This window comes from Brachycentrus maculatus, unplaced genomic scaffold (genome assembly GCF_059751285.1).
Source record: "Brachycentrus maculatus isolate JH-2025_06_01 unplaced genomic scaffold, ASM5975128v1 h1tg000003l, whole genome shotgun sequence".
NCBI classification, from domain to species: Eukaryota; Metazoa; Arthropoda; class Insecta; order Trichoptera; family Brachycentridae; genus Brachycentrus; species Brachycentrus maculatus.
Window position 1 is genome coordinate 1,739,459 of NW_028280758.1, and position 12,752 is coordinate 1,752,210.

The 12,752-nt window shown below is 35.6% G+C and overlaps 1 protein-coding gene across 1 annotated transcript; it reads right to left on the reverse strand.

Moving 5' to 3' along the window:
- Positions 1-7,108: 7,108 nt before the first annotated feature.
- On the reverse strand, positions 7,109-11,242 carry ScpX (Sterol carrier protein X-related thiolase). The gene is made up of 2 exons (XM_088267977.1): positions 9,821-11,242; positions 7,109-7,865 (listed from the first exon to the last, which is right to left on the reverse strand). Exons 1-2 carry the CDS (start codon positions 10,925-10,927, stop codon positions 7,365-7,367), a joined length of 1,608 nt encoding a protein of 535 aa, XP_088124103.1. The 5' UTR covers positions 10,928-11,242; the 3' UTR covers positions 7,109-7,364.
- Positions 11,243-12,752: the final 1,510 nt, after the last annotated feature.

A 12,752-nucleotide genomic window follows, 5' to 3' on the forward strand; every position in this document is an offset into this window, starting at 1 on the left:
CCATAGAAAAGTATAAATACTGGTTTTACAGTAATATATATATTTTTTGTATCATTACAGTCACAACCTATGTATGAGTAAAAAAAATCGCATAAATAATTCATCAAATTGAAACAGCAAATTCTTGACTTTTTACAAATTGTAACTGAAAATTAAAAACACCCCTGTACAAAAGAATTCAAACACCGATGGTGCTATATGGAAGCAAATAGTGGGCACAGAGCCGTATTTTCAGAAAAGGTGCAGTCATCGCATTAACTTGATAATTTTTTACCTTCACAGATCACATTATCTAGATTTACACTATCACAGATCCCTTTCACAAGTAGTGCAATTTTCCATCCAATGTACAATCCAAAAAATCAATTGAAAACTAACGTAAAACAAAGGCTTACTTTAACCGTGATGTAAAGACACAACACAAGGAACCCTTCATCATTTCAAAATCACAAGCAAAATGTCTGATCTTTCAGTCGTACCAAATTTTCATATACACACCGGCGAGAGCTGATAGACGCTGCGCTGCCAGACGTAGATCCAGCTCTATGTGTTAGTAAAGTTAAGTGACTTCACCAATTCCTTTAATGGAAAGAACAATCACAGGATGCGAGTTCAGTTTAGCCACCCGCCATGGAAGATCCTGCACTTGTGATTTCAAGTCGAGCAGAGGATACAAGAGACTCGGGGAGAGCCTATGCGACGAGATCATCCATAAGAAATTATTACAAGAGGTGGTATCATATATAATTAGTCTAGTAAAGACCACTGGTAACATAAACCAAAGAATACAAAATGACAAACATGCTTTTTTCCCATAATTTTTATTATTTTATTATGTCTCTTCTTCGCGTGCCTTGTCAGGTCCCACCAACGTCCTGTGCCATCCGGAACAACTCCACTCCCCTTGTTCCGGTCCAGTCGCGAATGTTGCGAAGCCACGATCTTTGCTTTCTGCCAGGTTTTCAGTGTCCTTCTATCTTTCCCATCATTATAATCTGCAGAATGTAATATTTTATGCATGAAATATGGGATCCAGATATGAAATCCTCCGAACCTTGATATTCGACAAGAGTTCTCCGTGTGTTCCAGCTCTTTTGGGAACTTCTTTTGTAAGCCTATCCACCCAGGGAATACGAAGCATTCTGCGGTGAAGCCACATTTCAAATGCTTCGATCCAATTCACCGTATTAACTTTTATGGTCCAGGTATCAGAGCCACATAGTAGTACAGACCACACATAGCATTTCATGAGTCTGTGTCGAAGTTTAAGGTATAAGATTGGCATCGCAGAAGGGCATTCTCATTATTATCTTATTATGTCTACAGAATTTCAATTCAATACTATTTCCAAGACGTGGCAGAGTGGGGTCTGAACTAGAAACTTCAACTTAAAGTCTGCCACACAAACCACCGAACTGACAAGTTTACATCTATCACTAGCCTGGGTTCTCATGATGAATTTTCTGCAGTTTTCTTATCACAGGAGCAAATGCAGAGGAGTCTTTCAACAGCTTGAGATATATTTTTATTAACTAGCCGTAGAATAAAAACCGCCTCCGTAGTGTAATGGTCAGCATACTCGGCTACCGTTCTGGAGGTCCTGGGTTCGATCCCAAGGGGGGTCAAATAAATATTGACTGATTTTTTCACTGTAATATTTATTTAATATTAAATATAACCCTGGACTGGTTGATACCTGAAGCGGAGGGTTGATCGCCTTTCCTTCATGAGTAAACGATCAAGATAACACTGCGTTTATATGACGCAGTACCCTATGCACCATTGGGTGCGAATAAGGGTTTTACTTATTCTACTTACTAGAATAAAAACGGAGAACCAAACCTCTCTAATGAACATATACCTACATACTATAAGCTAGGTAAAAGAATAATGCAACTCTGAATTGACATTAATTTAACTCCGACTAAAAAACTTCTCTTTATTGCACATGTTGGATAAAAAGGAGGCAAGGAGGTTCTTTTACACATTGAAACTTACCGAGTATATATCGCTCACTCCTTTCAAGAACAACAAGTCATACATAAAAAATCTTCAATATTCAGTTGTGCATGTTTTCGGAATGCCCAGAAAATGTACTATATCCCAGCAAAAGATGCATATTTTTAACTCAATATTTACCCGCTACAGGCCAGAAAATGTTGTTTTTGCATTTTGAAGAAAAGGTATTGTTTAATTATTTTTTTAAATATACTGAATGTTTTTCAAATGGAGAAAAAACCTTCAGGTTTTACCCAAAAAGATCTGTTGCACAATAAAAAGTTGAATAAGTGACTTGATATTTATTTTTAATACATTGTGTTATATTTTTAAACTTTAAAAACGTTCTCCTGAAAAATTAAGTTTTTTGATTTATGACGTTCTTGAAAGGAGTGAGCGATATGTATCGTGTTTGTTCAAAGTTCAAACTAACAAAAAATATTACAAAGCAGTTTCCTTCAGTGATAAAAAATACGATATTTATCATATTGAGAGAAATATTTTAAAAACAAAATAGGTTACCATCCAAAATTTCAGTAATCATATCGTAGTCATACAGGAGAAAGTGACCAAGTGCATTGTTTTACAAAAACTTGACCCTTGACTATTTGATATCTTACTAGCTTAATATTCGCCTGAAAAAAACCCAAAGGATTTTAAACTTGGAAGTATAATATATTGACTTGGTAAAATTGTCTAACTGGATTGATGTTTATTTCTTAGCCAAGCAAAAGTGACTTAAATGGCTCTCCTGAACATTTTACGTTTTGGTAGTTGGTCACTTTCTCCTGTACGACTACAATATAAAAAACCATATCTTAATTATGTTGAATCGGAGATATGGCAGATTAAAAGTAACTATAGTAGGTGCACAATGGAGTCCTGGTACCAACATTAATGTTTGGAAGTGAAGCATGGAGTTGTAAGGAAAAAAGGTGAAGGTAGACCGAGTGCTGTCGAAATGCCCTCAGACAAATGTGCGGCAAAACAATGTATGATGGATGTGAAACAAGGAAAGGAAGACGGAGATAAACATTATCAATCAAATTAAGAAAAGTGTGTTGAGATGGTTTGGACATGTGAAACGAATGAGTGAGGAAAGAATGTAGCTGGAAATAGAAGCAGACGAAGACCAAGGAAAACTAAGCATCATTACGAGGAATCACATGATACAAGGAACACTAACAATTAGATCACAACCTGACTGAAACTGTATACTCGTACCTAGATCAGTTTCTTCTAGTAAAATATATGTTTCTTCACTAATTCTACCCATGTTTGACAACCACACTACTAAAATTTTTGTAACTACTAGATATATTGACCAATCACTTGACAAAGTACATGTGAGTTCACAACAGCCATCTTTGTTAAAAAGAGGAAAGCTTTTTATTAAGCAGACTCTTTATTTGTATGCAAGGTTCGAATCCTGGATTATATTCACATACTTGAGACCCGCCTGAAAACATGATTTAATTTTTTTTATGTAGCCTATAATTTGACCAGTTATTTTATTCACAACATTTTGAGTGTCCAAATACTGATTATCTCACAAATCTGGATTATCTTCAATTACAAGTTATTTTGTATATTTCTAACATCTCAACATAGATGAAGAAGGTCGTAAGCTCTGTAAATGCACATACTTCCATTTTCTTCTTCACCTATTAGAGATGTCAAAATGTAAAAAATAAAACTAGTGGAGATAATCCAGATTTATGAAAAAGTATTTGGTCACACTCAAAATGTTGTATCCAAATATTTCATGTGCTTACTTTTAATAGTTTCACGTAGATCTATATAACGCAGAGTGAAAAGACCAGGTGTAACATATTTTATATAATTTATTGTAATAAAAGATATAAATTTTAAAAAATATATACAAGTGGAAAAAATGCATTTTCTTGAAAGAAATACAGTGGAACCTCTCATAACGAGTAATTCACATTCACAACAAGCAACAGAAAAATGTTAAAAAGTTGCTCCCTTAACGAGTGATATTTCGCATGAGTTGAGTGAGAAAGAGCAAGTCTCTTTTTCACAACATTCACTTGTGAGCCGCGACTTCCGCAGTTCGATTGTGTCATTGTATGCTTGGCTACAATAGTTTAGAGACTAGAAGGAATGTGTATTTAATTATGCATTTTTACCGATTGTTGCGCGGTATGATCGATAATCCTGAAATCATCCGGAGCATTGGTCTGTATGTTCCCGATAGTTAACTAAGACAGCGTCGGCATAGATTGTTTCACATTCCTATACACAGGACCAACCTGCCGATGGTTATGCCTGTAGGAAGAGCTACCGCTATGTTGAACAATATCACATTGGATATTGATCTGTTCCATGTGTCCGAAGGAGTTTTCCGAAGCGGGATTCTTCTACACCTTTAAGTCTTCTTGCTTACTTTTACTTTTAATATATACGCCTTGAATATTGTTTGTTATGTATATATTATTTTTTTTATTGAATAAATTGAATTGAATTGGCCAATACCAGCGATAGTGGATACCAACAATATTGAAGAGCACAGTCAAGAGCTGACCACTGCAGTTGCATCGTGTTTTAAAACAATAAATTATGGAGGAGAGCTTGTTAATGGAGGAGGAGGAAAAGCAGCGCAACAATCTTCTGGCACAATAAGAGAAATAATGAAAGCATAGGAAACTGTTGCATTGTACATTAAGAAGCATTAACCTGATAAAAAGGTGGCTATTCGTGCTACAAATAAGAGGTTCCACTGTATAGTGAGACAAAAATATAAAAAAATCTTTAAAAAAAATATATATAATTATATCACAGTTTAGAAAAAAACCTATTGCAAATCAAAAGTAAGAAAAATAATTTGATTAAACTGGTATGAATATAGAAAAGTCAAAAAACATATTATTGAGTATTTTTAAAGGCTTTTAAATTACACATATCGCTCACTCCTTTCAACAACGTCATATATAAAAAAATTGACAATTTTCAGTTGAGCATGTTTTCAGAATGCCCAGAAAATGTACTATATCCCAGCAAAAGCGGCATATTTTTAACTAAATATTTACCGGCTACAGAGCAAAAAGTGTTTTTTTTTGCATTTTGAAGAAAAGGTATTGTTTAATATTTTTTTTTTAAATATACTAAATATTTTTCAAATGGAGAAAAAACATTCAGGTTTTACCTAAAAAGATCTGTTGCATAGTAAAAAGTTCAATAAGTGGCTTGATATTTATTTTTAATACCTTTGATTATATTTTTCAACTTTAAAAACGATCTCCTGAAAAATAAGTTTTTTGATACATATATGACGTTAAAAGGAGTGATGCGATATACGTTTTAAAAAAAATAAAAATTAAATTTACATTCATTGAATAATAATAATTATTTATAAAAAAATATAATAGTACATCAATTATTACAAGTTGAAATCCACAGAAGATTGGATTTTTTTTTTATTACAGGTGAATTCAGTTGAAACTGGATGAGGAGTGCCTGAGGACCAGATCATTTTTTTCTTATAAAGGGGTCTCTCTTCATCCATGCCTTCTTTTACTAATGGGTAAAATTACAGGGCCTTAACACTTTATTTTTCAATTGATTTGAGAGTTACTTTGTGGTAAAATCTATCCATTTTTAATTTAAGTTATACTTCATAAATACCACTATTTTAAAAAGTGTTTTGTGACACGTGTTTCAATGCGTTCCGCATCATTTAAGCTTTCAAGTTCGCAAGCTCTTTCTTATCCAGGTTCAACTGTAATGTCAACAGAATTTAAGAAAAAAATTCAATATACATTATGATTAACAATGCATTTTTATTAAAATCTTTAAATAAGAAAAAAAAAATGTAATAAAACATTTTCTATTCCATAAAAGTATTGTACCCCATCACCATTGAATACAATATATAATTTTTTTGTAGACCTTATAATCTATGCCTGTTCGTAACGCTGATTTGCAGAATTTATATTCCTAGGAATGTAAAGCACCTTGTCAAATATCATTTTGATAATCGTATAAAAATATGTAATTAAACATCAATCATAATTTATCAAGAGAATCATTACAATAAAGATAATTTAGAGGTCAATCAGTGTACTTACAACTAGTACTAAACCGTGTTACTATGTACAATTGAACTATGCACTAAACTGCTACCGTTTTATATTTTGAGGAAAGAATTCTAAAATTTCAATACTCACTCCCCACTCAGTCATCATGAGCGATTGACTACCAATAAAATTTTCATTTCTGGGTATTGTTACCTTGTCGATGATGCTAATTTTGGGATAAAACTAAAAAAAAAGAGACTGGTCGATATCATAAAATTGGATAGAGCAGAAAATGATTTTGAAATTATTAAAATGAGGAGAAAAATGGAACGATTGACAATAAGGATTTACACTGCAAAAAGAAAAAAAAAGAAAAAGTGGAATTGAAATGAATTTATCAAATATATGCTGGTTGAGGTACTATAAATCTATTCATGTGCTTAAAACACATTTCATTGTTGAACATATTTAAAATCTAATTACGCTCATTCACTCATAAATGGGCTTACTCTTGATTGATTATGAACCCCTGTGTATATTAAAAATAACTTGGATATTTTTCCAATTTCAAACTGTATTACAAATAATACAGCATGCTAGGTTTCATCATTTTAAAAATCGCACTGTCTTTGGAAAATTTTGAATTTTTGAAATCACATCTTTGATGCGCAGTATTTTAGAAAATATATGGTTACATATATATAGCTCTATATGGAGTCCTCATTGTTCAATTTACATAAGGTAGAATTATTTTTATAATTCTTTTGAATTTTTGCTTCAAAAAAGATGAAATGTTATAGCCCTCAGCTGGTTGTATAAGATCTTACATTATCACCCCGATGCGTCTTTCCTTCACCACATAAATCTACATGCTGACCAAAGACTGCGCAATAAAGACATCTTCAAAGTTGGTAAGTTTTCATCTACCATCTCCCACATGTGCAAAGGATACGATGCCATGCATAAGCACAATGTGAGAGATTGACATATTTGGAGATAATTTGTCAGTATTTCAGAATAAATTAATCACATTGCTATATTATGAAATTATCATTACCTGCTTATGTTGTTTATTTTTATTTTTTTGATTGATGATTTTTCAAGTGATTCCAATTTACTTGAGCACAATTGTTATTCTTGTATGTCTTATATTTTTTTATCTTAATGTTGTGAAATTTACAAAGAAAAACTAGTCCAGCTATGTTTTGATGTTATATGTATATAGTCATGCATGTTTTTTGTGAATGTCTTTACATAAAAAAAGTATTTACGATAGAAGGTTTAAAAAAGAAATATTATTTCTGAAATCAGCTGCTATCAATATTTTTTTTACAATTTTGATCTTAACTCTTCTATACGGCCCGCAGCGGTCTTTTGCAAATCTGCAAGCTTCATAGCCAAGCCCATGTTTCCTTGAACTTTGATCTTTCCTTGGAAGAATGCTTTTTGAGGGTTTAGTTTGCCAGATATGAGTTCAGAGATGTCACAGTCATTGACGACAAAGGTGACGTCCGGCTTTTCGGTTCCGTTGAAAGCGATGCTGCCCTTGCCGACTTTGGCGTTGATGACCCAGTAGCCCTCGGCACCGTTGGGCCCATTTTTGACTTTAAACCCGTAGATACCTCTGACTTTCTCTATGAGGTTGTCCTTGTCCTCCGCCATGGCTTCACTGAGAATGCTGAGATACTTGTGGGCTTGGAAGATCTCGGGAGAATGGGCTGCAGCAGCGGCTGCAGGTCCATAAGAGGGGAATCCTTTCCTGTAGAGGGCCACTACAACGGCTCCACCGAGTCCCAGATTGTGCTGCAGAGCTAAACGGGCTCCTTTCACCTAAAATATACACAATTCCTTATGATCGGATTCAATAAACTGCTTCAATTTTGTACCGCAAAGTTGCAATCGACTAACTAAACAAAAATTAAAGCGGCAGAAAAATACTATCAGATATTTCCCGAAAAACTTAAATACAGACGAATATTATTTGAAGCTAGTTAATAGTGTAAGTACCATTTGAAAAATCAAATGATAAAAAGTTGAGAACTACCCGTATTCTGATTGTAATGTATACTAAATTGCACCAAACTAACATCGCTCACTCCTTTCAACAACGTCATATATAAAAAAATCAACAATTTTCAGTTGTGCATGTTTTCGGAATGCCCAGAAAATGTACTATATCCCAGCAAAAGCGGCATATTTTTAACTTAATATTTACCCGCTATAGGGCAGAAAAAATAGTTTTTGCATTTTTAAGAAAAGGTATTGTTTAATAATTTTTTTAAATGTACTAAATATTTTTCAAATGGAGAAAAAACCTTCAGGTTTTACCTAAAAAGATCTGTTGCACAGTAAAAAGTTCAATAAGTGACTTGATATTTATTTTTAATACCTTTGATTATTTTCTTAAACTTTAAAAACCTTCTCCTGAAAAATCATGTTTTTTGATATATGACGTTGTTGAAAGGAGTGAGCGATATGGTCGAGAAACCCTTAACCCTTCACTGCATGACTGCATGACTGCATTGACAGTTGGTCTTCGAGAGACAAGTGAAGTTATTATTTTGGCGTTCATAGCGCGTCTTTTGGCTAAATTATGAACTATATACGTGAGTTATGAATGTATCTAATCAGTAACAACAAAGAATGGTTGCTTATATTTTTAAAGGACGTTTTAGCACTAACTTTTGGTATTTAAAAAATTTGATACACTATGCAGTGTAGGGTTAATTAATTGCTAGCGCTTGGAGGAACACCAATTCCACAAAAAGACAATATTTTCCCAGGGAAATTGTCGAGTTTTTCCCACCATATTTAAAATTTAACGGGTCAACATACACATTGATCATTTGCTTTGATTTATTGAGTAATGTTTATATTTTATCTATTGTTTGGTTAACGTGTAGACTGCCATGTCAGCCACTGGTGGCTGACACTGTATACCTTGTTACAACTTAATTTTATGAGTTATCAGAAACGTGCGATATAAATTGCTATTCAGAATGGACACTACCCCGCACTTGCACTAACAAGGCGGTTAATACAGCGCCATCTCTCAAATTCTTCCAATTCCGCTGTGTCGGTTACCTGTACCCACATCGCTCACTCCTTTCAAGAATGTCATAAATCGAAAATTGACAATTTTCAGTTGTGCATGTTTTCGGAATGCCCAGAAAATGTACTATATCCCAGCAAAAGGGGCATATTTTTAAAATTAATATTTACCCGCTACAGGGCAGAAAATGTTGTTTTTGCATTTTGAAGAAAAGGTATTGTTTAATTATTTTTTAAATATACCTAATATTTTTCAAATGGAGAAAAAACCCTCGGGTTTTACCTAAAAAAACGTTCTCCTGAAAAATCAAGTTTTTTGATTTATGACGTTCCTGAAAGGAGTGAGCGACGAATTTGCCATAAAATTATATCAAAACTAACAAAATTACTGTATTTATACCTTTATTGTGAAATAAAACAGATTTTTTTTTACGAAAATCCAATTGGCAGTTAATGGGGTAAGGAGAATTTCATTTATAAATGAGGAAAATCTCTGGCTGTGTAAATAAAATTGTTAAACTCCTGTGAGTTGAACCTGTGTTTGTAAAATCCTCTATCAAACTCCGGCTGCCTTCTTCTGCCGAAGCCTCAGATTGTAAACCGCTGTTGTATTAGTACTTGGTAAATATAAACACAAAAATAAATTTGCTAAATAAAACAAATCATTTATGAGAAAAATAGATAGATAATATTGTTTTATAAAATAAGTTTAAATTTAATGAAAGTTAAATTACCTGTCGAGCGCCGGCTTCTCCTCTCAGTTGCCAAACAAGTTCCGAGCATTGCGCCAGCCCCGTAGCGCCCAGGGGGTGACCCTTGGAGATCAGGCCCCCGCTGGGGTTCACCACATACTTGCCCCCGTAGGTGTTGTCCCCCGCGTCGATCATGGCCCCCGCCTGTCCTTTGCCGCACAAGCCCAGGGCTTCGTACGTGATCAGCTCGTTAGCGGAGAAGCAGTCGTGCAGCTCCACCACTTGCACCTGCTCGGGGCGCGTTCCCGTCGACGCAAACAGCCGCTGGGCTGCTAAAGCCGTCATGTCGGATCCCACCACCTTGATATTGCTGTTAGACAGAGAAGACTCGGGGTCTGTGGCCATCTGCATGCCCAGGATCTCCACCGCCTGCGATTTGAGATTGTTCCTGATGACAAACTCCTCGCTGGCCAGAATGGCCGCTGCGGCTCCGTCGCTGGTAGGACAGCATTGCAATTTGGTCAACGGCCCGAAAACTTTAGGCGAATCCAAAATTTGTTGGAGAGAATATTCGTCTCTAAACTGCGAGTACGGATTGTTAACGGAATGTTTGTGATTCTTATGAGCTATCTTAGCAAAATGGATGGGCTTCGTTCCGTACAACTTCATGTGCTCGATTCCGGCGTTTCCAAATAGCTGAGCCGCTACCGGCGACCCGTCCATGCCCGAGAGGTCGAACATCTTCTCGACGTGCTTGTCCAGGGGGTTAGTACGATCGTTGAACTTTGAACTGAGGGAGCCTTTTTCCATTTTTTCAAATCCCAAAGCCAAGACGCAGTCGTTGCCTGCTTCTACGAGTTGCTTGGCCAGAAATAGAGCGGAGGAACCAGTCGCGCAGTTGTTATTTACATTATAAATAGGGATACCTGTCATTCCGACTTCGTACAGACACCTCTGTCCGCAAGTAGAGTCACCGTAGACGTATCCGACGCAAGCTTGCTTGACAGTCGTATACGAAACCTTCGCGTCGCTCAGAGCCTTGGTCACGGCTTCCTTCGCCATAGCGGGGTAGTCGAAATCATCCCTTTTCCCTGGCTTTTCAAATTTGGTCATACCGACCCCGATCACGTAAACTTTAGTAGGTGCCATCGCAAAATTGAATTGAAAAAATATTTAAACACGAAAAAATTTACTTTCTACAAGTCACGGCCTTCTTTATTAGAAGTGAGGAAACAAAATTGCGCAAGCTAAAACCGGTAAGATGTTGGACTTTACCCTCCTTAGATATATTACTCTGAAGGAACTAACTCTATGACGAGCGTCGCAGAACTCTTCGTTTTTCTGACAAACAAGTTTATCAAAGTATTGTTATCGCGATATCACCGCTGACTTGACAAAACGATTAAAAAAAATATATACAAGAACAGTGTTGACCAGTGTCAAAGACCGTCGCCAGAGATTATCGAAAGTTTTCAACCAGCATAGAGTAAAAATCGCAGATGACAGCGAATGTTTCGGTACACTTTCAAAAACTCACTTGTAGAACAACTTTTATCGGAACTAATAGAATGACTATATACTATATCTAATTTCGGAAGCCTGAGTAGGGACATGATAAACGGTGTTGCATAAGCCGTAGCTAGATTTCAGAGTCACTTAGACGTTAGGTAATTCAAAAAAAAAATGGATGGTCAAAATCGGTTTTGTATATAAAAAAGCGACAATAGCGCTTACCAGAAGTTCAGTAGATAAGTCTGCAGAAGTGTATTTTTTGCTGCCTATACACAGCTGGTTGGGATTTTCATCTTTGAAATGCATGATTCTCATTTTTTAAAATAACATAACGTCCAGGTGACTCTGAAATCTAGCTACGGCTTATGCAACACTGTTTATCATGACCCTACTCAGGCTTCAACTTTTTAAGCTTTATAGCCTATGCCTACTCGTGAGTAGATTTAATCTTTATGTTTAAAGTTACTATAATTTCATGTAATTCATGAGTGAAAATTCTAGGCAAAAACACTCGCTATCTCGCTAGAGGCATGAGTTTATTTTGATTCTCATACGTAATTCAATCGGAATATGATAAGAAGAAAACACCGGGGGAAAACTCACGTGTGCTGGCTGCCTTACCGACACGTCCAGGAATTTTTTTTAGGAAAATAGGAGCCATAGAAAACCTCTTCTTCTTTTAACTCTTATCCGGACTCAATAGTACATAGGATACTGCATTCATATGCGTGAGGAAAAGGTGATCATCCCTGCCCTTCAGATACCAGTGCGGGATAATATGTATTAAATAAATATTGAAGAGAAAAATCACTAATATTTATTTTGACCCCCCTGGGAATTAAGCCCGTTATCTCCTGCGCCGTAACCAAAGGCGCTAACCACTTCACAATGGAGTTGGACTCATAGAAAACTTACCCATTAGCAAATATTTCCAAACAACTGAAAGAAGTAGCCTACTAACACGGAGATTTTTCGGTTTCGGATTTAATTTGTCAAAATAATTGAAAAAAGGAATATTGGATATGAGGCTACTACACAAAAGAGGATTAAATTAAATTCCCCTTTGTATTAAAAAATCAATATTATCATTTATCGCTTTCATTTGCGAAAGAAATTTATAAAAAAAAAAACAAAAAAGGGGGGATTAACCAGAGCATTTCATCGTAACGTAACATTTGCGGCAAGCATCCAACTTTGGATCGAGCACTCGGAACAAGCGGCGAGCAGCTCGGCTCGCTGTACTGACTATATGAATGCTCGCATCGTAACGTGTTACGTTACGACGAAATGACTCCGGTCAGTCCCCATCTGTGTGATGTCCTATTCCGAACGAAAAATATTCTGACTCGGGATTCCGAAAACGTAATTCGGAAATAAGAAATGCAGAAAACGTACGTGTGCTCCGCTTTAAAAACAGCAAAGTGAAATAAGGTTAACCAACCGAATAAATTTCCACTATGTC

Bases quoted from the DNA above. Each gene is read 5' to 3' on its own strand.
- ScpX (XM_088267977.1), bottom strand. From the start codon at position 10,927: ATGGCACCTACTAAAGTTTACGTGATCGGGGTCGGTATGACCAAATTT. The intron at 7,866-9,820 runs GTAATTTAACTT...TGTATATTTTAG, and splicing joins GAGAAGCCGGCGCTCGACAG to GTGAAAGGAGCCCGTTTAGC.